General features: G+C 33.8%; 1 protein-coding gene across 11 annotated transcripts in view; it reads right to left on the minus strand.

Annotated features, from left to right (window-relative positions):
• The window catches only part of BCAS3 (BCAS3 microtubule associated cell migration factor), a 591,905-nt gene that overhangs the window by 316,464 nt on the left and 248,371 nt on the right, over positions 1–27,070 (minus strand). For all 11 annotated transcript variants that reach the window (XR_005364629.1, XM_038547981.1, XM_038547978.1 and 8 more), the window contains exon 16: positions 8,970–9,120. Coding sequence is in view for 10 of the 11 variants with exons in the window: in XM_038547981.1 (XP_038403909.1) it covers positions 8,970–9,120 (151 nt within the window). In the remaining variant the exon portion in view is untranslated. The remainder of the gene's footprint in view (positions 1–8,969; positions 9,121–27,070) is intronic.

A 27,070-nucleotide genomic window follows, 5' to 3' on the forward strand; every position in this document is an offset into this window, starting at 1 on the left:
CGTGAAGATTTTTTAAATGCAATCAAAAAGTAAAACTAGATCTGATTCTGAATCCTCTAAAATCTTCTATAACCCAACTCTAGTGCTAAAAGGTATAAAAGATTAGGTTCAATCACCTCTAGAGTTAAAGAATTAGAGTCTCAGAGAAAAATTCTATGAACATACTCTGAAAGTCCTATTTTTCAATTGATCATGTCTTATGATAATTCAGACACTCTCACATAACAGACCTCAGAATGAGCCCATATTTACTATGAATAACTATATGTCAACAAACTGGACAATCTAGAAGTAAAGGAAAAATTCTCAGAAACATACAACTTACCAAGACTGAATAACAAAGAAATAAAAAATCTAATAGCTTTAATTGGCAAATTTTATCAAACTTTTAAAGAATTAACACCAATCGTTACACTCTTCCAAAAAATCCGAGGATGGAACACTCCCAAACTCATTTTGTGGGGCCAGCATAATCCTAATACCAAAATCAGAAAAAGCCACCACTAAAAAATAAAACTACAGGCCAATATCCCTAATGAATATAAGACAGAAAAATTCTCAAGAAAACAAATCAAATTCAGCAGCACATTAAAAAGGACCATTCACCTTGATCAAGTAAGATGCATCCTGGGGATGCAAGAAGGGCTCAACATAACACAAAACAATCAATGTGATACATCATACTAGTAGAATGAAAAAAAAAGTCATAAGATCATTTAACTGACACAAAAAAAAGAATTTCACAAAATTCAATATCTATTCATGATTAAAAACTCTTAATAAATTAGGCACGGAAGGAACGGATCTCAACAAAATAAAGGCCAACTGTTAGATCTAATCAATGAATTCAGTAAAGTTATGGGATACAAAATTGATGTTTCTATATACTAACAAAAAATATTTTGAAAAAAGAAACAAGGGAATCAATCTCATTTACAGTAGCATCAAAAACAATAAAACACTTGGGAACAAATATAAGTACAAGATGAAAGGTCTCTACTCTGAAAACTACAAGACAGTAATGAGTAAAATCAAAGAAGACACAAATAAGTGGAAAGGTAGCTTATGGTCGTGGATTGTAAGAATTAATGTTAAAATGTCAGTACTAGCAAAGCAGTCTATAGATTTGATGCAACTCCTATCAGGATTCCATTGGCATTTTTTACAAAAGTAGAAAAAAAACTTCCATAAAATTTATATGGAACCACAAAAAACCCTAAGTAGCCAAAGAAATTCTAAGAAAGAAGAACAAAAAGCAAGAGGCATTGCATTGCCTGATTTCAAGTTATACTATAAAGCTATAGTCATCAAAACAGTATGGAATTGGCATAAAAACAAATAGACCAATGAACAGAATCATGAGTTTACATGGTCCACACTAATATTTGACAAGGGAACCAAGAATACTCAATGGAAAAAAAGACAGTCTTTTCAATAAATGGTACTGGGATAACTGGATATTCACATGTAACAAATGAAACTGGACCTATATCTTACACTACTGACAAAAATTAACTCAAAATGGATCAAAGACTTAAATGTAAGACCTGAAATCATAAACTCCTAGAAGAAAACACAAGAACAAAAGCTCCTTGACATGGGTCTTAGTAATAATTTTTAAAATATGACACCTAAAGTACAAGTAACAAAATTAAAAATAAATTTAAAAGCTTCTGCAGAACAAAAGAAACCATCAACAAAGTGAAAAGACAACCTACAAAATGGGGAAAATATTTGCAAACCATTTCTCTGATAAGGGGTTAATAGCAAAAAATGTAAAGAACACATGGGCTCAATGGCAAAACACAAATAACCCAATTTAAAATGGCCAAATGATTTGAATAAAGATTTTTGCAAATAAGATACACAAAAGGCCAACAGGTTCATTAAAAGGTGTTCAACATCAATAGTGGTTAGGGAAATGCAAATTAAAATATAATGAAATAAAAAACAAATACATGAAATACCACCTCATACCTGTTAGTATAGCCATCATCAAAAAAATAAGAGCTAACAATGCTGCCATGGATGTGGAGAAAAGGGAATCCTTGTGCGTTGTTGGTGGGACTATAAATTGGTGCAGCCACTATGGAAAACAGTAGGGAGGATCCTCAAAAACTTAAAAATAGAACTACCCTATGATCCAGCAATTTCACTTCTGAGAATGTATCTAAAGGGAAAAAAAAACACAAATGCAAAAAGATATGCACCCCCATGTTCATAGCATGATTTACCATAACCAAGATACAGAAACAATCTGAGTGTCCGACAGATAAAAATGTTGTGATATACATACATATTTGCATGCAGTGGAATATTATCCAACCATTAAAAAATGAAGAAATCTGACCACTTGAAACAACATGGAAAGATCTCGAAGGCAATATGTTAAGTGAAATACGTCAAAGAAAGACAGATACTGTATGATCTTATTTATATGTGGAATCTTAAAAAAAAAAAAATCTCATAGAAAAAGAGATCACACTTGTGGTTACCAGATGCACAGAGTGGGAGAAGGAGGAATTAGAGGAAGGCAGTCAAAAGGTACAAACTTCCAGTTATAGGATTAGTAAGTACTAGAGATGTGATATACAACATGACTACAGCTTAACTCTGCTGTATGACATATAGGGAAGCTGTAAAGAGAATAAGAGTTCTCATCACAAGGAAAAAGTGCTTTTCCTTTTTTCTTTTCCTCTTTCTTTTCTTTTTATTGTATCAGTAGAAGATAGATGTTAGATGAACCTATTGTGGTTATCATTCCACAACATATACAAGCCAAACAATTAAGCTACACACCTTAAACTTATATAGTAAAATATGTCAATTATTTTTCAATAAAACTGAAAAAGGAATAAGCCCATATAAATAAATGTACTAAACAACAAAAAAGTAGAGAAAATGCCATACCACACTATCTGTAAAATTGTAAAGTAAAACCATATTCTCTACCAATATATATTCTAGGAACTGGAATGACTCTGCTACATTCTGTGGATCCCTTAAGCAGCTACTGAAATGGGCACACAATTCACACATGAATATGAGCAAATGATTCCTCGTGTCATTTTTTCAAGTGTTACTTTTAATGTTTCATTAATTTAATTTTAACCACTCCCTACTAAAGAGACCTATAGCACTATTGTCTCTCAAATTAGTGATCTGTAAAGCAAATTAAAGCTGAAACAAGACAGTTATATTACCTAATTTGAGATATACTCAACATGCAATTTTAAATTACAAAGTCAAGATTTGCATTAGAAAAACATTAGATAATATTCAAATTCTGCCAGATGCTGCAGAAAAGAGACTAGAACATAGACTGTCAAATTTCTGTAGAAAGTTATACCTGCTGATTTTTAATAGTAGACTTCATTAAAAAAAAACACAAAATCCACAGATTTATGATAAAGTAGAACAAACATATGCAAGTAAACATATGCAAACCAAAGGTGGACTTTAAGTACTCTACTGATGGAGCACAAAAATTGTAAACTCAACTATGGCAAGTATATTATACATACAGATATATCCATATCCATTCTAATGAAAATACACTGTCCATTACTTTATATCTGGGACCAAAGATTTATAGCTTCACTATCAAAAACTAACATCTATACAAGACAGGGCTGGGACATAGAGAATTATGATCTGCTACTGTACCTGTGTGTCTTTCTCCAAATATTTCCCATTTAATTCTCAGAATTTCTCTTATAAGGTTTGGGGCTCAGGCCAAACTGTGTATATAAGCCAAGGTAGATCTAACTGAATTAGAAGAAAAAGCCATTTTCTTCAGTAGAAGAAATTTCTTCAAGGCCTACATTATGCCAATGTCATTTACTCACTTAGCAAGCTCTATGGCAGATTTGGTGTACAAATTTCAAGTTGAGATAATAAAATAAATGCTATTAAATGTTTCCATTTCTAAATAGGAACAATCATCTATGTTTTCCTAATGAAGCTCTCATTCAGCACTGGTCTAGAACTCAACAGTGGGTAAAGCTTAGAAATCGGGTGATAGGACCAAAGCCCTGGTGGGAATTCATACAATGTACAGCTGAAAAATCAAAATTCACACATATAAACTTATATTCTTCACATGAAGAAGCTTACCTAGGTCACACTGGTAATAGGTAACAGAACCAAATGAGAAGTCAGTGCATCAGATTCCTAAGTCAATATCCTTCCACTACATGACTTAACCTATTTCTACAGAGTTGGGCCCAAGGTTCCTAACACCCACGTCAAATTGCTCCCAAAGAATAAATATAAAGATGGGGACAGGGAAAAGGAACAGAAGTGGCTCCATTTAAGAAAAAGGAAACTTATGAAAGACAAAAAAATCATCTCATGCTTACTTCACTAAAAAGGTCAGTTAGCTAAGAGCAAGGAAGTGACTTCATTACCAATGTCTACATTTTTCATCCCTGAAATTACTCTGATCTCTTTTTAAAATTTACTGCTCACTGTTTGTGCCTTAAAAATGATGTGTATTTATTAGTAACTTTAGATTTAATGCACATAAAGTTAAGCATACCGATGAAAAATTATCTACTTAGTAAAATTTTACATAGGAAGGCATTCAAAAAAAACTTTATCACTGACTTGATTTATTAACTCGACCAAACATCTATGAAATGCTGCTTAATAAATCACTACTATAAATACTTAACACTCCAAAATAATAAGCAACTCCTTAGCACCCAGGTTCATTTTACTAGATGAGAATTATTTTTATCTATGTATCATAAAAATATGATGGAGGTCTTTCCAATCCTTTAGTCTTAGACTGGAAGAAAATGGACTGTGTTTGGATGAGTGATTGTTGAACCAAATGATTTCTAGCACTTCTTTTGCCTTCATCAGTGTATACTGTAGTCAGGTTAAGCAACAGCTGTTGCCAAAATAGGCCTTATTTCCTCTAAGTGCTGCTTCAAGGTACAGAACATGGAGGTGTAAATACATCTGTCTTTTGCCGTTTGTAGTTCTACTGGCCTTGTGCATGTCTTGGAGTAAGACAGATGGTCCTTGACACTGTACAGGCTTCCAGGGATATATATTTCCAAAAATAAGAAGGCAGATGTGAAATATGGTAAGCACACGTTCTATCCCCTGAAGGTTTGAACTGAGGCTTCTATCTCAATTTGAATATTTAAATATAGGATCCTAGGTAATCCTTAGAAATCTCTGTGCTGGAAATACAACATTTTATGCTTATTTTGCCTTTATGCCAAATATTTAGAACATGGGATTTATTTATTCCATATTCCATTTATTTATTTATTTATGTTGATCTAACCGAGGTAGGCATATAATTTTATTAGATACATTATCAAGTATACTGGAAGTAGTCACAGAACTTACATGTCTATAAATGAGTCAGCTCTGTGTTCTATTTCTACATAATCCATGTTAAATACTTCCTGTTAACTTTTTTATTATTTTAAGATTTCATTTATTTATTCATGAGAGACAGAGAGAGAGAGAGAGAGAGAAAGAGAGGCAGAGACACAGGCAGGGAGAAGCAGGCTCCATGCAGGGAGCCCGATGTGGGACTTGATCCGGGGACTCCAGGATCATGCCCTGAGCTGAAGGCAAACACCGAACCACTGAGCCACCTAGGCGTCCCATGATAACTTTATTTTAAAATGCTAGCAAAGACATGTCATAGAAGCAATGTTAGAGTAATTGTAATTTCCAGAATGAAGAGACCTAGAAAATGAAAAACTCATTTGCTCATCACTCTGGTGACCTTAATATGGCAATCAAAATTCTCAGCAAATATAATGAAGTTTAATGGAACTAATGCAAATTAACTAACTGCAGATTGAGATTTGTTCATAGTAAAAAAAATTTTTTAATAAAAATGAAATAAATAAAGCCTTTAAAATCTAATGGGATGAAATCTAATGACATGAAATGTATGGGATGTAGTTCAAATCTCAGCATGTATCAAAACCAGAAACTAAGGGAATGTATTTTGTTCTCATAAAGCAAATATTAAAAAAAAATAATAAAACAAATATTACTTTTGCTAAGGCAAAATACATGTATTTCCATGAAAATGTTTGATTTTAAGATAATAAAACCACAAACTATTCTGAAAATTCTATGACCAAATGTTGGGGTGATTTAGAGTAAAAGAATTATAAGAGAAGTCCACTAGAGCAATTGCTGGATATAATGAACAAACCCTTCAGAAAGCGGCTTAGGGGTATTAAGTCTTATAATCTAGCAATAGCCAACTATAAGTTACAAATACTATTATCAAAATGTTTATAGGCCACTGTTGATATGTGTCAACAGGAAGCAAGAGAAAGAATAGAGGGAGGGATGGGGAAAAAAGGATTGTAGGTGGGGTAATTTGTAGTGAACTAAAGGCTCTGCCACAAGTTGAGAACTCATTACAAACAACAACTATGTGAAAAAAAACTAATAGTGAGTCTTAAAACCTCTTCCTTTGATAAGTATACTATTGTTATAAAAAGAATATCCTAATCTTTAGAATTTATATATGAAATTTGTAGGAGTAAGGTGTTACTAATCTACAAATTACTTCAAGACAATTTAAGAAAAATATACTGTGTGTGTGTGTGTGTGTGTGTGGTGTGCCTGCACACATGTGGGCAGAGTGAGAAAATGTGAATGATAAGGTAAATAAGTTAGACGGTTAACATTCAGGAGATCTTGATATAGAGGAATTTCTTTCACTGGTCTTCTAACTTTTTTTTTGTAAATCTGAATCTATGTGAAAAGTTTTAAAATTACAAACCAAGTATTCATTGTGAGATAAGTATTATTCTCTTTAAACACTTCAATATGAGATATGCTAAAAAGAATGCAAAAATTCAGCAAAAATAAAATGGTCTGAGAATTGAGATAAAAAGCCAAGTCAGCAATGCAATATGTGTTTATTAATTTCAAGGTACATAACTCAAATGCATATAATTTATTTCATAAATAAATAAATAATTACTAAATTGTCTATAAGGGGATATAATATACACACTAAAAATCTAGGAATTGTGACTTTTTAAAAAGAAAAGGAAATGCAGAATATATCTAAGTTCATAAAGTAGGGCAGCGGAAGGAGACATCAGATGATTAATAGCTTCTGCCCATCTAAGAGCAGAGAGAAAGAGCAGCAAAGAAAGAGTATGAAAAAGTAAAAAGTGCGAGACTTTATCTTCTTATTGTGGAAAATTTCAAATATATGCAAAAGTAGACTTAGTTTCCTCTCCTTCCCACAAATATATTGAATTAAATTCTGACAACATAGGATTTCATGCATAGAACCTCAGTCACTATCTTAGAGATAAATATGGAAAAGATTATTTGAAAAAGAGAGCTAATGCTTTGCATTATAAAAACAGAGTAGCTCTTAAGTTTTAAAAACAACAAACATCAGCAACAAAGCTAGAATTAAATTCAAGAAGAACAATTTTGAGTACTCTTTCACTTAGATTCAGGAAACACATAAAAACTCAGAAGTACTTTGCAGAATTGTATAATGCTCAGCTGAATCAAGAAGGTAGTACTGACTTCTATGAGTAAAAAAAAATTATGATTCAAGATTTAGTCCAATTTTTGATTCTACATTCTAATAAGTAATATACAAATAAAAATGAGCTAACTTAAATATAAGTTCATAACTTCTTTCCTATTCATAGCTATTCTAACTTATTTTAAAATAAAGAAACATAGGAAAGAGAAGTCAAAATTCCATTTAAATTACTGAACATAAGGAGTTAAAAAGCTGACATCAGTTTAAAAAAAAAGGATTACAGGCTAAATGATATCATAACATGTCTGATTGGGATCTAGGTTTGCTCTATTTTTCCTTCTCTCCCACCCTTAACATGCCACAAGCTCAATTTTATTTCTGCATTCTGCAGTAAGATAATTTTGTATACAAATACCGCTGTATTAGGTAAAGCGTCCATTTCTGTGCCATGGTGAAATGAGTATTTCTTCTCACAAAAGTGACTTCTACACTTTACCACCCAGCACAAAAATATTAAGACCTATTGATATAGCAGCCAAATAATTTAATATATTCTTTTTGTTGGAAAGACCTTAAAGAGTGTTTGAAGCCAGGATTGGGTTTTCTCTAGATTACCTGAATATAGAATTTAAAACAGTTGTTGCATTTCAGATTAGGTTAAATTTCAGGATTGTTTATTGATGAAATAGGTAATTTGCCTACAGATATATATCTTCTGGTACAAAACAGAATTTCAGAGTCACTACACAATTGATCATCTAATGACATCTTAGATATAGCACTTTATTTTCAGGAACCCAAAGAAGTGATAATTTTATATTCCTAACCAGTAGTAATTAAAATTTTTTTTAAATAGCTAAAATAAGCACAGACACATAAGTGAGTCACCAAATGTCTTTGAGGATGTTAATGACCAATCTTGAGTAAAGCCCAAATCTTAGGACTCTGGCTTTTGAAAACTACTCATAATATCACAATGTTTTGACACTAATAACAGATTATTATATATAAATTATACTATAACATAGGTGGGTTTTTTTAAGCATTAGAAATATGGTTATCATCTAAAATTCTTTCCTTAGTATTTGGGCCAGTTAAAATTTGGGAGTCATTATAAATCCAGATCATGTCCACAAAAGCAAGAAACTGAAACTGTACTTTCAGACAAAGCCACAAGGCAACAAGTGTAAGACTGAGAAGATGGGTCTCGTTTTTATTAGTCAATACTAGTTTTCACAACTTGTCACTGCTTTGTTTTTGCTATGGATATATGTGTACATGGTTATATTCAAGTATGTTTGTGCATGTTCTATATTTTCTACTTAATCTGCTGTCATTAAGTTTTATGTGGACTGGAAATTAAGAGCATAATCAAAACACCCAAAGAAAATATATGCTTTATTTCTAAGTATCCAATCCTCTGAAACAGCTATTTTAAAAAGTATCAAGCTTAAGGCGTTACCCTGTTCGTTTGGTGATGGTCCCCAATGTCATTGGCTGCTTGATTTGTGCAAGAGGCATCAGTACCATCAAGCTGGGGAGAGGAGAGAGCCGAGGGTTGCCAGGGTTGTTGTTGGCAAAATTATTGTAGGAATCTTGGCTGTTTAGTTTCCCTACAAAGAGAAAAACAAAGAAAACCATCATCAAGAGACATTTCCTTCTCTGATGGGGTTTGTACTCACTCTACTAATCATTTAAGAAAGTTATCCAAGGCCAGAATTGATTCTAAAAGAATCATGGTTATATGGATGGGGGGAAAAATACAAAGGATACTGGTAATAGCAAGTGTGACTTGACTATAAACAGAGATTTTAGTCTTTGGAGGTAGAGGAATAGAGGATACAGAATTGGATAGATGTTAAATGGTTATACAAATAATTAGCATAAAATTTAATTATAATGCTATGGTATAGCAAAAGAAAATAAACTGGAAGATGTAAAGTAGTCTACAGGAGGCATGGTGCATTTCTCTGAACAAGCTTGAGAGTAAGTGGGTAGAATATAATCAGCCACAGCAGCCTGTGAAAACTGGGAGGGTGGAAGAAACAGGAGTTGTAAGTATCCACAGACAGTAGCGCGAGAGACACAGGATGAGATTAACAAAAGTCGTAGGTGAAAACATCACCTTCTTCCCAATATATACCACTCTCCGCCATAAAACTTAAAAATATCAAATCAACATTTCCCTTTATTTTATGCTGGGCATTCTCTAATATAAAAAATTAAGAGGGTCATGACAGCTCACTAATAACCAGTAAAAACAAACTCTTCTGTGAAATAAAATCTGATCCACAGAGGGAATAATTACTCTCAGCTCACCAGTAAGCCAAACTCCTCCTATGTACTTATATTTTCTCCCTCTCCATGGTTATATATTTTCCAGAATGTCCCATAAATGACATCACAGAGTAGGGAGCTTAGTGAGTCCAGTTTCTTTCTCTAGCCAATAAGCATCTGAGATTCATCCACTCTATATTTTCCTGAAAGTATCAATAGAGCTTTCCTTTTTATTCTTGAGTATGATCCTATTCTATGGAACTACATCGGTTTGTTTATCTAGTCATTGATAAAAAGACATTTGTTTCCAGGTTTTGGCTATTATGAATAAAGGTGCTATAAACATTTATGTACAGGTTTTGTATGAATATAAATTTCCCTTTTGGATAAATAATCCAGGAATAGAATTTCTGGTCATAGTAAACCAATGTTTGCAGGGACACAACAATTTTATGTTTTAAGGTTATAAGAAAATGCCAGTCTGACAAAGTAGCTGAACCATTTCACATTCTCATCAGTGAAGTATGAAGCTCCAGATCTTCCATATCCTTCCCAGCATTTGATATTGTTACTCTTTATATTAGCTATTCTGGCTTTTATTTGGATTTCTCTAATGCCCAATAATGTTTAGCACTTTTTTTTTTTTAAGATTTTATGTATTCCTGAGAGACACAGAGAGAAGCAGAGACAGAGGGAGAAGCAGGCTCCTCACAGGGAGCCTGGTGTGGGACTCAATCCCTGGACCAGGATCACACCCTGAGCCGAAGACAGACGCTCAACTGCTGAGCCACCCAGGCATCCCAGCACTTTTTTTGTTCACGCACTTATTTGTCATCCATATTTCTTTTTGATAAAGTGCTCAAATCTTTTGGCCATTTTAAAAACCAGATCAGTATTTTTGCTGAGATAGAATTCATATACTGTGAAAGCCATTCTTCTGAAGTGTACAGTTTTGTGTCTAATATATTTTACACAGTAGCACAACCATGACCACAATCTAATATCAGAACATTTCATCACCCAAAAAGAAAGCCCATACCCATTAGCAATCACTCCTCCTTTGGCCCATCCCTCAGCCTTTGAGAACCAGAAGCTCCTTTCTGTTTCTATGAATGTGCCTATTCTGGATACTTCACAAATGGAATCATACAATGTGGCCTGCTTCTTTCACTTAGTATCTTTTCAAGGTTCATCATCTATGTTGTATGATATATCAGTAGTTCATTCTTTTTTTATACCCAAATAGCATTCCATTGCATGGATATCACATTTTATTTATCCATTTATCATTTGAAGAATATTTGAGTTTTTCCACTTTTAGTCTATTATGACTAATGTGTCTATGAACACAAGGTGTACAAGTTTTTATGGAGACAGGTGTTTTCAGTTTTCTTGGGTATGCACACCTAGGAATGGAACTGTTAGGTCTATATTTAGCATTTTGAGGAACTGCCAACCTGCAGTTCCTTCTCAAATATATGATTTACAAATATTTTTCTCCCATTCTATGTGTTGTCTTTTCATTTTCTTCATGGTATGCTTTGAGGCATACAAGTTTTTAATTTTGATAGAGTCTACTGTATGTATTTTTTCTTTAGTTGCTTTTGCTTTTGTTCTCAGATCTAAGAAATCATTGCCACATGCAGGGATACAAAAATTTATGCCTATGTTTTCTTCTAAGAGTTTTATATTTTCAGCTCTGACATTTAGGTCTCCAATCCATTTTGAATTAATCGTTATAAACAATGTGAGATAAATGTTTTATGTTCTTTATTTTGAATGTTGGACATCTACTTGTTTCAGGACCATTTTTTGAAAAGACTATCCTTTCCCACTTCAATGGATTGTCCTGGCACCCTTGTTGAAAATCAAATGGCTACAAATGTAAGAAATTATTTATAGTTCTTACTCTCGTAATTTGAAAGTTCTTTATATATTCTGGACATATGCCTTTTAGAAGACATACAATTTTCAAATATTTTCTATCACCCTGCAACTCATCTTCTCATTCTCTTGCAGATCTTTCAACAAGCAAAATGTTTTTTTCCAATAAAGTCGACTTCATGAATTTGTTTTGTATATGTGGTGTTGAATTAATGAACTATATGCCTTGTCCAAGGTAAAAAAACTCAATCTAAAAATGTTTAGGTTTATATTTTACATTTATATATATGATTTATATAATTTATATTATATAGTTAACTTTCTGTAAGGTATGGGGGGTGATTTTTTTTATATAATAATGAAATGAAATGAAACAAATGACAGCAAAAACAAAACAAAACAAAACAAAACAAAAAACCCAAATCTCCAAAGTTCAAGTGAAGTTTATCACAACTTTACAAGTAGGGGTTTAGGATTTTTTTTCTCTTTATTTTTTAATCAGTGCCCTCAAGATACTACTGGTAATGTCTACTATTCCAATACTATGATACCCAAAGCCTGAGGCAAGGCAGGATCCATGATCTCTGTAATTTTTTTATTTAACTGATATGTTGGCCAAATGATAAATTTTTAGCTAAATTTTGTGAGCTGAAGTGCTATACCAATTTGTAGTGCTTTCTTAACACAAACAGAAATCACACAGAGTCGCTAAAAAAAAAAAAGACAAGCATATCATCATAAGGGAGTATACTATATTTTGGAGCAGAAGCACCCTCTTGGACATTTATTATTTCTGTATTATTTGGTGTCACCACCTTGTGGCCTACAGCTACAAAATTCAAGTAAGTTACAAATCTCACAGAAAGAAGGGTTTAAAATATAAAGGCAGAAATTGTTATTACATTATCAAAGTCCTCTTCAGATATAAGCCACACAGAATTAGAAATTTTCGGTCACTTTGCTTGTTTTTCTGAATTTCCATGATTTGAAATGCTGTTATATTGGGAATTAGATTCCTAAACAACTTATAACTTCTCAAGTAGATATCACACAAACATCTGCCCAAATACACACAGAACTCACTACAGATGATATTTCAATTTTCAAAACTATGAGAAACCTGTTCAGTCACCTTTTTCCAAAGAAGAAAAATGATTGTAAAGCATCTTTGTAACCGTAAATAATGGTTTTTCAGAGAAACTAAAGATAGAAAAAGAATAGAGAAAAATCATATTAAATTTCTTTTCTTTTTAAAGATAGCTAGTGATTTGATGCTTTTCTCCAATGGGTCATTATATCCAACAAAACTTCCTGCTTCTACCTATACCTTGTCATTATCTGCAAAAATGCCAGCTAGGATTTTTTTTTTAAGATTTATTTATTTATTCAGAGAAAGAGAGAGGCAGAGACACAGGCAGAGGGAGAAGCAGGCTCCATGCAGGGAGCCCGACGTGGGACTTGATCCCGGGTCTCCAAGATCACACCCCGAGCTGCAGGCGGCGCTAACCACTGCGCCACCGGGGCTGCCCACCAGCTAGGATTTTGATTGGGATTGCAATGAATCTGCAGATCAGTTGAGAAACTGTTGCAATCTTAACAATATTAAGTCTTTCAAGCCACGAACGTGAGATGTCTTTTCATTTATGTAGGAATTCTTTAACTTCTTTGCACATTATTTGCAGATTTCAGGGTACAAGTTTTATTCATCTTTGGTTAATGTATTCCTATTTTTTGATGCAACTTCTAAAAAGAAATGTTTTCTTAATTTCACTTTTCAGATTGTTCATTGCCAACATAGAGAAATACAATTAATTTTTGTATATTGATCTTGTATCCTATAACCTTGCTGAACTTGCTTATCTCAGTATTTTGTGGATTCCTTAGGATTTTCTATATGCATGATCATGTCATCCCAAATGCCTAATTGCCCTGGTTACAACTGCCAGTACAATACTGAGTAGAAGTGGCAAGAGTAGACTATAATTCATTTAAGTTAATTTTTGTATATGGATTGAGGTATGAATTGAGGTTGTGTTCACTGCTTTGAAATTGGATGGCCACTTGTTTTATGACCATTAAAAAGATGATCCTTTCTCCATTGAATTGCCTTTTCATCTTTGTCAAAAGTCAACTGACCATGTCTGTGTGGATCTATTTCTAGATTTTGCTTAACTGATCCATGTGTCTATCCTTTCACCAGTACCACATTTTTTGATTACTGTAGTTTTATAGTGATTCTTAGTAAATCATGCACTTACACAGAAACTTTCCTTGTTATAAAAGTGACTCCAGTGTTAATAATTCATCAACTTTTTCATACAGAAAATACCTGATTGACCCAATACTATTTTCAAATCATTGTTCCTGATTTCTTATAAAACTTATCTGCCCTGGTTCTATGGTTAACAGTAAATATAGTATTTTATAAATAGCAGCAATAGTAAATACTTACTTTTTTTAAAACTAATTTGAATTAAGGAGACAAATTTATATATATATATATATATACATATATATGTATATATATATATATAAAATTTAAAAATGCCTCCCAAAAGATCCTAATGAGTATCTTATTTCTAAATGACATCCTGAAACACATTTTTTCTTTTTTAAGTTTTTATTTAAATTCTAGTTAGTTAATATATAGTGTAATATTAGTTTCAGGTATACAATATAGTGATGCAGTACTTCTACACTTCACCCAGTGCTTATCACAAGTGCCTTCCTTAATACCCATCACCTATTTAGTCCATCCCCCCAACCACCCTCCCTCTGGTAACCATCAGTTTATTCTCTATGGTTAAAAGTCTGTTTCTTAGTTTGCCTCTCCCTCTCTTTTCTTTTCCCTTTGCTCATTTGTTTTGTTTCTTAAATTCCACATATGAATGAAATTATATTGTATTTGTCTTTCTCTGACTTATTTTGCTTAGCATAATACTCTCTAATTCCATGCATGTGGTTGCAAAGGCAAGATTTCATTCTTTTCTTATGGCTGAGTAATATTCCATTGTCTATATATACCATATCTTCTTTATGCATTCATCAATTGATGGATGCTTGGGCTGTCTCCATAATTTGGCTATTGTTGATGATGATGCATTGGGGTGCATGTATCCCTCTGAATTCGTATTTTGTATTCTTTAGGTAAATACCTAGTGCAATTACTGGATGGTAGGGTGGTTCTAATTTTAACTTTTTGAAGACCCTCCGAACTGTTTTCCAGAGTGGCTGCAACAGTGGCTACCAACAGTGCAAGAGGGTTCCTCTTTCTCCACAGCCATACCAATACCTATTGTTTCTTTTGGTATTGACTTTTGCCATTCTAACAGGTGTGAAGTGATATTTCATTGTAGTCCTGATTTGTATTTCCCTGATGATAAGTGACATTGAGCATCTTTCACACGTCTCTTGGCCACCTGTGTTTCTTATTTGGAAAAATGTCTGTTCATATCTTCTGGCCATTTTTAATTAGATTATGAGGTTTTTCGGTGTTGGGTTTCATAATTTCTTTATAGATTTTAGATATTATCCCTCTATCAGATATGTCATTTGCAAATATCTCATTCTGTAGGCTTTTAGTTTTGCTGATCATTTCCTTTGCTGTGCAGAAGCTTTTTATTTTGATTTAGTTCCAATAGTTTATTTTTGCTTTTGTTTCCATCACCTCAGGAGACATACCTAGAAAGAAGTTGCTGCTATGGCTAATGTCAAAGAAGTTACTGCCTGTGTTCTCTGAAAGACATTCACTCTTAAAACAGATCAATCAGTACAGAGGGAGAACTACCACACTGTAGCTAATGGTAGCTTCAGAGGTAGTAAGAAAAGGTAAGAAGCTCTTTTTAAAAAGTCATTATAAGATGAAGGCATCTTCAGAATTAGCATAATGGCTTAAACAAATGAGTTGTTTTGTGGGACATAAATCTATGGAACAATCAGTGTAAACATGCGATGTCTCTCCAGCAAAATTAGATAAGAAATGCACAAAAATATTTATCTATCTACCCAATTTCCAAATCTAAATTCACATTAAAGTTAATTGAAGTGAAGTTAATTGAAGGTGAAGGTGAACCCACACCTACTAGAAGGATAATAAAAGACAATATTCAGAATATACATAAGATGCTCTAAGCCCTCTAATAAATTACACAATAATATCTACACTCACACAACACAGAACCTTATAGGTAATATGAAAAGTGAAATGCCAGGAGGACTTGGTGGCTCAGTGGTTAAGTGGCTGCCTTCAGCTCAGGGCATGGTCCCGGAATCCCAGGATTGAGTCCTACATAGGGCTCCCCACAGGGAGCCTGGCTCTCCTTCTGTCTATGTCTCTGCATCTCTGTGTGTGTCTCTCATGAATAAATAAAATCTTAAAAAAAAAAGTGGAATCCCATTACAATATTTGATATTTGCAGAGGAGTAACAGAAAACTTTCTTATAGTTAAATCACTCAAAATAATTTATCATGACACTATTTAAACCAATGTAGATGTAAATAATGCAAGATTCACCATTAGACAATTATAATAACACTAATTTGAATCTGAAATCAGACCACAGCGGTAAAATGTCACAAGTTAATGAAATTCAAGGACTGTTTGTAACACACACATTTTACAACTAGTAATCAAATATTAGTTGAGTAACTTAGCTCAAGATTACATACTGTGAAGACAGCATTCTTTGATTATCATGAAGCTTACAGTCTAATATGCATGAAACAGGAATAATTTACATGCTAATTGCTTGGTACTAAGAGATAAGTACAAATAGGATCACCTATTTGGAGATGAGATCATGGAGCAGATGGGACATAACCTAGGCTTTGCAAGATGCACAAAATATGGATATGAGTAGGAGAGAAGAAATCTGATAGATAACATAAAGAAGAGAGAAGAAATCATGAAGGATAACATAAATAGAGTGTGTAAAGGGATGCCCCATTTGTGAGCAATAGTAAGGAATCTCTAACTAGAAGAGAAGATTATAATGGCAAGCAGTAGGAAGATAAAACAATTTCAGTTTTAAAAGAACTTTTTAATTGAGCCAGTGGAACAGGAACTTAGGTAAATTATTTAGCAAGGGAACAACAGTACAGATTTTGAGATTGCTACACTTTATGGATAGGATGAGTGGTCTAGAAAAATGAAGTGATTCACTGAGAAGCTCCAAGTCTTGTGATTTAGTTAGCTGTAACTTAAAACCCTTCATTGGCTCACCAGGATGAAAGGCAACCTCCAAGGAACATAAAAGGTGCTTCAGATCTATCCCTCTCAGCCCACAATTCTATTGTCAAGCAACACCCAAGTCTGTGGGCATTTATTTATTTATTTATTTATTTTTTTTCTGTGGGCATTTATTTACCCTGGGTGTCTGTGTTTATGATGTAGCGTGCAACACCCAGCCCGTTTGAAAGAGTAAAGTAAGTTGGGTAGATTTATGTTCACATAGGGATATTGTCTGTCTTCTATTTTATTGGACATGGCAAGTAATTATAAAAATAGCTTTAATGAAAGAATAAATGGATTAACAAAACACTCAAGGGTGACAAGGTTCACAAAGGTGAACTCGGAGAGAGCTACTAACTCTGGTAATCTTCAGTAGGGTCATTTCAGACAAGAGGTGGGAAAGTCAGGTGGAAAGGGAGAAGTAAAAGAAATGTTGAGAGGAAATGATCAAGGTAATGGACAGAGAATACAGATTTAAGAACTCTGGAGACTGATGTCTGTAGACATCAAGATGAGATACTATACCAAACAAAGGTTTCATCAACATGCATTCTTTCGCTTGACATTTTTTGAGCCTTATCAGTATTAGCTCTTGTCCTAGTCCTGGATGACTAAGCCCAAGGGCCTCCTAAAGAGTTCATAACATAATGAAACAGAAACTATATAAAAAGTTTACAATGGGGGAAAACATGCTAACAAAGATATTTGTGAAATGTCTCAGGAACAAAAAAAAAGAGAGAGACATTTTTATTGTTGTTTTAAAGGGACAACTTAAAAGGGAAGATAGGTATACAAATTTTAAGCACAGAGGAAGAAGTCTGTATTTTTATACTGTTACTTTTCAAATAGAAAATAAAGGATATGATGAGAAATGTGCAAACAATTACATCAGCAGTAAGTAAAATGAGGGAACTGCTTAGACAAGAAATGTCACTGGCTGACACATAATGATCTACATCTAAAAGATACACATTAATAGATACCAAATTTAAAAATGAAAGTTCATATTCAATAAATTAAACACAAAAATTATAATGGTCCTTCTCTTTTCAAGTGTTCAAAATCTTTGTTTAAAAATGATTTTTCACTATCCCTTGTGTCATGGATTTTATTTGAAAATGTAGCTAGAATCTAACAAACCTCCAGATTTATCATCCAGGAAAACTGGAGACTTTTCCAGAGGAGGGGCAGTGTCTTACTAATTGTTGACAGCTCAACAAATGTTTACCAAATGAAGTGAATATTTTTTTTTCTTATGTCCAGGAAGTACAGGAAATACAGCCCCATGATCTATAGAAAAAATTCATTTTGGAGGGGACACAAAGTACTTCAGGAGACAGCCAGATGCTGGAATCCATTGGTTTAGCTATTCTGCTTAGTCTCATGTTGACTAAGCAGGAGCTTAGATTTGATAACTTTTTGAACAGATCTTCAGACACTTCCTTATGGTTATATCAAGCCTAAATTCCCAAGCCAGGATTTTTCATTAGGCCTGAAGCCTCTTAATATAATGAGGTTCAGCAGGAAGAAACTTGTAGTATCTCAAGTCTTAGATGAGGATTAAATCTGTCCCTCTATTTTATCCTTCAATTTCCCTTTGGACAGAGAGAGATAGTAGCACTTTTTCTTTGCTCTACCTTTCAGGCATATATAGAATAGTAACAGCAAAATTAAAAATTTCCAGGATCAATGAAGTCACTACTTAAATCCTAAATGTCATCTTCAGTAACTATTCCTTACTATACTTTTCTCTTAATTATATAAGTACAATGAAAATAGCAGAGGTTATTTAATTGGAGTTTTAGTAGTGAGCTTTATAAAACTTTAAAATGCATATTATATTTCCACACACCATTACACTTTTGAATTCCAGCTGGGACAAGACCTGTAAGTGACAAATGCCATGAGAATGGATATTCTCACAGTATTTCTGGCACATCTAAACAGAGGAAGTCCCAAAAATCTCATGAGAAAATAACCCCTTCTAAGACTCTCATCCCAGTTTTTTGGGCTTACTCTATATAAACTTCTATAAGCCTTAGGCTTTTGGGTCTTTATCCAAATCCACAAGAGCTTTGATCCTTTAGAGGTTTACCAGTCCCCAAGATAGAGTTCTCTTGGGAGACAAAAATCCCAAGTTCCAATAAAATGGTTTCTCAATAAATTAAAGCTAAAATTCTCTTTGGGAGTAGAAAATCATTTAAAAATCAGAATTTATAAAACATCCCTTGATGCTTAAAGCTATGATATTTTGTTTTTTGTTTTCAGTTGTTTGTTTGTTTAGTTATTATTGCATTTATTGTTAGAATACAAAGCACTAAACCAGAACAGTTCACATTGGGGTCTAACCACTGACTTTCTGTGTATACTTGAACAAATTTCCATTTTTGAAAAAAGAATTATGAAAACAACCTCATGTGCTCTTCCCACCCCCCCTTCTACCTTTCAGAAGAATATCTGCAGGTACCTTCTACTGAGGCACTCTCAATTCCCATCTGAACACATGGTACCTGTCTGTGCTTCAGGCTGACATGTTATAACCTGTTTACTAGAAGTTTTGCTAACTTCAAAATGCCATCTTATTATTTAGGCATTGTCCCCAAATATGTTTTCCCAGACATTCTATACTATAGAAACACAGAGGAAAAATGGATTAAGTTGTGGATAAAAGTAAAGAGACAAAACGACAATGGGCTTTGTTGCTGCACTAGAGGAACAGTTTGTCAGGTCAGCTTTGCAGAGAGGCATATTCCCAAACCAGTCATCATTAATGGACTCACTTCCACAGGAAAAAAAAAAAAAAAAGACAGAGTCTGAAAACTCCGGACAAAAGAAATCCCTGCAGACAAAGTAAAAACAAATTAAAAGACCCATTATAAAACACAGATGCTACAAGGAAAATAAACTTTGCAAGATTTACTGGTTTTTGACAAACGTGAACATTTGTGGAAAAGACATCAGCAACAACTCCCAGGTAATGTGGCTGCAAAGCTAGACTCCTTTCTGTTTTATCTTTACCTTCTCTGCAGAAGCTGCCAGGTTGGTATTCTTAGCTTCTGAACGCAGTGATGTGAGAACATGAAGCTGGCAAACTGCCAGTTTCAAGAAGTTTCTGAAGCAAGATCCTGAAACTGTTGACCATTTCAGATTATGCTAAATATTAAAGTTATTGATATCAGTGTATCCGTATGCATTTCTTCTTAAATGTAATCAAGAAAAAATACGACATAAAATGTGATTATATACCGCCTCCCCCCACTTTAAAAAAATTTCCCTATCCTGCCATATACTGTGAAACAAGGCAAATAAAAGCAGTTAAAATGACACTAAGCAATCAAAGGATCAGAGCTGTAGGTCAGAAAGTATCTTAAAACAGTATTACATCAGTGAGAAAGAGAAAACTTTTTACTATAGGTTTCTTTCTAGAAATTGCACAAATTACAGTCTGTTGCCAGAGGTGGTAGAAGGAATATTCTAGAAATAAGAGGTATAAGAGACTAAGAACTATAATGAAATAAAGTGGACCAAATGGAGCATCTGGAAGATAAAGGAGCACTGTCTTTTGTTGTCATTAGGGATGCAGGGATAAATATAAAGTAGCAAAGACGCAGTTGTAGAAAAAAAAAAGAAAAGGAGCCAAGGTAGTGTTGACGGTCCCCCATGGGAGAGCAGTGTTATCAAGAGGTCTGCATTTTCTTCTCACTTGTTGATCCTTATCAGGGATACAGACCATATTCGCCTTAGGTACTCCATTTTTCTGAAAGTTTACCACAGAAACTTTCCTATATGTTAGACTCCTAAAATAGTGTCAGATTCTCTTCTCATTACCTCTCTACACATTTATCTACAAAATCCATTCTTGTTCTAGGATACAAGTCTATCAGTGTCCTCGGTCTGCTAATATTTTAAACTATTCCATTTTATAATTGGATGAATGTGGCCCACTGAAAGCCAGTGTCCATGTAACAACCTGCCCCCCACCCTCATCAAGAAGGCAATTCTATAGAAAGACCTTCATTCCCAAACATCCCATCATTATAGTTCTCGTTCCAATGATTTCGCTGTTCTCAGACCTCATGTAGATGTTCTATCCCTTACATACCTTTCCCAAATGAAAACCGGGTAATGAGTTCGTAGGGGGCGGTTGTGTGTGTCTGTGTGTGTGTGTGTGTGTGCGCGCGCGCATGTGTGCTTTTTTGCTTTCCACAGACGACCAAAATTTTTGGTCTGCTTTTAATATCCTGCTGTGGAATTGACAGGGATAAAAATCCAAAATATACCCATGAGTTTAACTAAGTTAACTCTGTAGTTGAAAAGCTCCCAACTTCTTGACTCTGTCAAAAAGAGTACAATGGTAGCTTGTTTTGAAACAATCACTGGAAATCTGGGCTCTGAAAAGTTAAAATCACTGCTTACTCTCGCTTGCCATCTAATTTAACATTAAAGCTTTCTCAGCCAAACACTCGATAATTATTTAATCAAAACCAAATAAAATCCTTTCAGAGTATATAAAAAGTATCCTGTGCAAATGGGAATTTCCTGAATGTGGGTTGTTTTGGTTGGGGTGGGAGTCTCTATTTCTCTATTTTGTTCTTTTTCTTGTTCTTTTTTTCCCCCTTTCCTAGATGAGAATGACAAGCTTCCCAGCTGCAGTTCTAGAACTTTCACCCTTCTTTTTGACCTTTTCTCAGGCGTATTCCAGTATAATCTGTAATCTACTCAAGTAGGAAAAGGAAGCAGAGCGCCCTGGTGAGAAACAGTGCCTTCTGACCCACATACCAAACTGGGCGGAAGCAATGCTTGTTCACAGGAGCCAAGGAGAGTAGAATACACAATTAAAAGAAAATGAATAATATACACATATTTTTTAAAAGACTGTTAACGCCACCCAGTTTACAGTGACAAAGTTCAAGACAGAAAAGAGCTCAAGGACAATTCTCACTGGGTACTGACTTGTTTCTCCTTGTAATTTTTTTAGGGGGGACCAACAGATGATGGACTAAAAACACAGCAAACCATTATGCATTTCACGCAAAAACACTTGTCGCTCTTCAACCAAACAGTTCAGTGACACAAACAGGTACTTTGGGGAAGGGTGGAAAGATAAGAAGATAAATCTTCCACAAACTGACTTGAAAAAAAAGAGTGTAATATTTTTTTTTGCAAGATGGAGATTAAGGTTTTTAATGACATCATCATCACTTCTTCCCACCATATACAAGGTAGCTTGCATGGAGATTTGCACTAGTGCTTATTACAGGTCAGGAGGATTAAAACTTTATGTTCTGGAGAACTGAAATGCTACTAATCACTGAGTAACTATTTAGAAATTTATGTATTGCATATTTACACAAATATATGTTTATATATAATTAAATTAAAATATGCGAGGTTGTTCTCCTTTTGTAATCTGAATACATTCTCACCAGTTAATTATTTTAGTGTGCTCACAACTGTCATATATACATTTGATTATTTTTCTTTCCTTAAATCTAAAATAAACCCAGTACATTTAAAAAGTTGAAACATAAAAATTGAAAATCAAAAGGAGCTAATTGTTGCTAAACTGCACATATAGCAAGGACAATCTACATTTATCCAAAAAGATATTAAAGCATGCTTAGAATCAGGAATTGTGGAATGCAAAAATAAGCCTGGAAAGGGAGATGAGATCACTGCTTATAAGATGCAAGAATACAAACAGGGGGAAATTAAGAAATACGTCTGAAAAGTTTCAGAGATAAAATAAGGTGTATGGGACAGGTCATGTAATATATTATAGAAAATTCTTTGCCTGCATTTCCTTTCTACTTTATTTGTGGTATAACTTAGTCTCAATTACATAGCTAGCCCAAATTTATAAAACAAATGAAAAAATCTCCCCCACAAGTGGGAAATTCATTTGTTTATTGTTCTTAGAGCACTCCAAGATTTCAGATGGAGAAAATTTATAAGAGCTGGTACTTTTAATATTTAAGAAGTTTTAGCAAGTCTTAATTCATTTTAGGCATTAAGAATGTAGTTTGCTACTCTTACAACAACGAAAAACCAAACAAAACAGTAAATAGACTATATTTAGCACTAGAGATGACAAAGTAAACTCATAAATAAGAAGAATAAAAGACTAGTATCCTGGGTCTTTCACTTTAAGCTTAAAATTATTCCTAAATCTAATATATTTAAGCAGTCTCAAAATTTCCCACTCTTCTGAATCGAGCTCAAATAGTGTTTGGAGACTAAATGCTCAGGAGTGAAGGCTTTTAACCCTGGTGAAAAATCTCCAGAATTAAAAACCCCATAGTCTAACATCACTTAGACCAAATTTGGGGTTCGATGAACTCCCCAAAGTGTAAATAAATCCTCCTCAAAATTCTTTTGAAAATATACTATACCCAAATCCTTCATGCTTATCTCATAATGAATGGATTTCGTATCACTGCAGCAGAGCAAATAGGATGAACTTCACTGTCCAAAGGAAAAAAAATATATAAACTTATCTGCATCATTCAACAAATATAACTTTATTACTTAAACTGTTGAACATATAGGATGTGAAAGAACTGAGAGTTGGCTCTGAAATAAAAACAAACACTGTAACAAGACAAAATAGTAAATAAGCTGCAAGATTTAAGGTGCATTTGTTTCAGACATGGAGGATTCAGAATGACTTAATTCAACATTTGTAAAACTTGTCTTTTTCAAATAAACGCTGTATACTTCAGGAAAAATTAGATACAAAATCAAAGTATTTTCTGTTGACACCAGAGTAGTAAAACGTGAGCAATTTTCCTAATAGTCAAAAAGATATAAACTGGAATATCAAAAGTAAAGCTCCCCTCTCCCTACAACCTCCTTCCCACTCCCTCACCCCCACCACACAGAAGCTTTCCTTCTTTTTACCCATGACTGCTAAGGATATTTTCTGGCTCTATTTCAGCACCATGACTCAGGTCATGAGAAGTGTCAAAGATGCATTTCCTTCAGATGGGAAAAAGCAACAGATTTTAACAACCATACAAAGTTGGGAGTAGAGTGCAAAAGGGCCCAGTCAGCATTTTTGACAGCAGGGAAGATAAAACCTTTTATATTCACATATATTTTATTTCCAGCTTAAAAACATTTAAGTATCTTTCTATTAAAATATGCTTACATGTTCTGCTCAAGAAGAAAACAGGAAACCCATACCCAGTTTAGCTGTCTAAATTATCAACAATTTGTGAAAGAGAATTGTTCACTGAAAAAAAAATAAGTACACATGTGTTAATAAACTGTTCAAGTCTTTGTCTTCAAAACTTATTTAAAACAAAACAAAACTTATTTTTCCAAAAGCAAAATCATGAATTTACCTGTGTACATAAAAATTCCCTTGATAGAAAGTCCTTGGGAGTGAGAACCACCAGGAGGAGTGGTACTATGAGACTATCTGGGCACCATATCCTTCCCTGCAATTCTTCTGCCTTAGCAGAAACACTTTTTCTTAATCAGCTGGATCATTGCCAAAAGCCATATTCATTTATCAGTACTGTCATTTTATATTTTCTGTTATCCATGATTTTATCAAATGTGGACACATTTCAATCCATTCCAAAATTAGACAAGAGTGAAATACTAGTGAGCATTTTTTACGCATTCCCTACTAAGGATGAAAATGGAATAGCCTGTCTCTTCTGAAGCTGCCAACAACAACAATGCCCACATTAATTCCAGTCTATCCATTCTGAAATAGTTTCACTCCTGTGCCTCATTTCTAGCTTCAATATTCTCACCTGCAAAAACACATCATCCAATGTTAATAACTCTTTCAATGAACCTTAAATCCCTTTCCTTTTCTCATCCTCCTCCAAATTCTAAGCATTATTTTATGCTAAGAACCTAGTATGCTAAGAATCATAATAGTTTCTATTTCTCAGTATGTGTAACCCTGGCACAGCCCTGACCCCGCTATCCCTACCCTTTTGTAGCTTATAAACTATGAGCCAGCAGTCAGATTTTTACTTCCTGCTCAGATTTTAGGTTCAAGAGTACTCATGGCTGCTATTCCCAAATTTGATAATTTCTAAATTTGTTTATGTGGGTCAGTCATTCAGACACTGGTCATTATGTATCCTAAGAAACCTTATTTCTACTCTTCTCCCTCTCCATTTTTTTCTAAAACCAAATTTTGAAAAAAATGTTTCAAGGGACTCTGACCCAGAATTTTCTTAACTGTCTTCCTCCTCCCTGGAAAAGTAAGGCAATGGTAACATGCAAATAGGTATTTCAAGTCCTCTTGTTGTTATTCTAATCACTAGACTAAAGCAATAGAACTCCTTCCACTTCCTGAAAACTGACTTCTAAGTTGATTGTCAGAAAGTCTCCACCACCCCAAGCCCACCCCAAACAGAGGATTCCTTTTTGGGAAAACTGACCAGTCTAAGTGAAAAGATCTGCAGACAGTATTGACTGCGGGTTCCCTAAAACAACTGCCAGTCCCACCTAAGGGAGATATCAGTGGGAACTAGAAGCTAGTATGATCTACTCATGCTCAAAAGAACTTCTAATCAGTTCTTTAGTATGGCTGTGGCGATTAGCTAAATAAAAATAATGAAATAAATTAGTAAATAATAATATTTCAATAATAAAAATAAGAATGATCACCAAGGATTCCTAGATGGTCATGTCAATATTTTGGTCTAATCAGTCTAAGACTAGGCTGAGGCATTAGTACTTTTTCAATCTACCTAGAGTAAGTTATAATGTACAATCAGAGTTGAGGACCACTGTCCTAATATGAAAGATAACAATCGCAACAAAAATACTGAAAAAGGAACTCATATAAAATAGAAATAATGCAAGAAGCAAAATATGCCTCCAAAATTGTCTCTATATCTCAAAGAGATTAAGAATATTCCATCTATAAAAAAGACAATAATGTGATAAGAAAAAGATTGTTGGGAGAAAAGGATATCTTAAAACATGTTGCAGAAATAAAAATGCAACAAGGTTAGAAGACAAAGTTGGGGATACTCTCATAAAGTAAAACAAAAGACAACAAAAATAGAAAATGAAGTTACAGGTTCAATGTAGGAGGATCCATTATCCAACTAACATGATTTCTATAAAGGGACAAAAAAAGAAAACAGCAAGGAAAAAACTCTGAAGAACTGAAAGAGAAGCTTCTGCAGAGTGGAGGGGGTGGGGAAAGAGAATGCCATTTTTCATTATAAAATTGTGGTCTTAGTTGACTTTTATCATAAAAGCATTCCTTTGATGAAAAGATACATTAAATAGGTAAAGAAAAACAACAAAATTCCAATCAACGTTAACAGAAAAGAGAAGCAAAGATTAACTATAAGCTCTAATTATGCCTCAATTGTAGAGTTTAATCAATCTGGTCCCATCAGGTATGGATATAACAGGTCCTTGAAGAGAAATATATAGAAAATCAAAGAAAGGAATTTTTAGAACATTACAGACAACACTTATTCAAATGATTAAAAAATTAGCCTCCATTCAACCAATTTAATTCATTCAAAGAAGCTAGGTATCTGGATGGAGTACTAAAAATGGATTTTAATTAATAGTAATAGATTTCAAAAGTCAGATTCTCTAAGAAGACTTTGAGGAATATGTCATAGAAAACATAATAAAAGGGAAGCTGGGTTATTATAAAATGTTTTAAGACACCAACATCCATGCTGGGGTTGCCTGGATTACAATCACAGGAAAGTTTAGAAAAGATCGCCCTCTAGAGGTATGTCTCATTATCCATTGAAAAGTAAAACCATAAAAACCTAGCGTCTTGATTTGCCAACGTAAAAAAATAGAGAATATATTTCATGAGCAATAAAAACCAAAAGAACGAATTCCAGATTAGTTTCAATGACTGACTACTTTATGTGACATTTAAGAGAAAACTTTCAGAGGGAAAAATGTGGCATATTCCAAATGAAATAGACAAAAAGATAAAATATTCTAGCAGAGTTCAGTTTTTATAGCACTATATTTTAAAGTTTATTTTAAAGGCAATATAAGAGTTTTTAAAGATACTCCACAGGTTATTTTATTTTCCTCAAAAACTATGCTATCTGAACCTCCCTCTCAATTTTGTTATGAACCTAAAACTGCTCTATAAAATAGTCAATTAAAAAATCTTTAATAGATGGTTTTTCAGTTAGTGCTTCTAAAGGAA

The sequence above is a fragment of the Canis lupus genome, chromosome 9, assembly GCF_011100685.1.
Source record: "Canis lupus familiaris isolate Mischka breed German Shepherd chromosome 9, alternate assembly UU_Cfam_GSD_1.0, whole genome shotgun sequence".
Taxonomy (NCBI): Eukaryota; Metazoa; Chordata; class Mammalia; order Carnivora; family Canidae; genus Canis; species Canis lupus.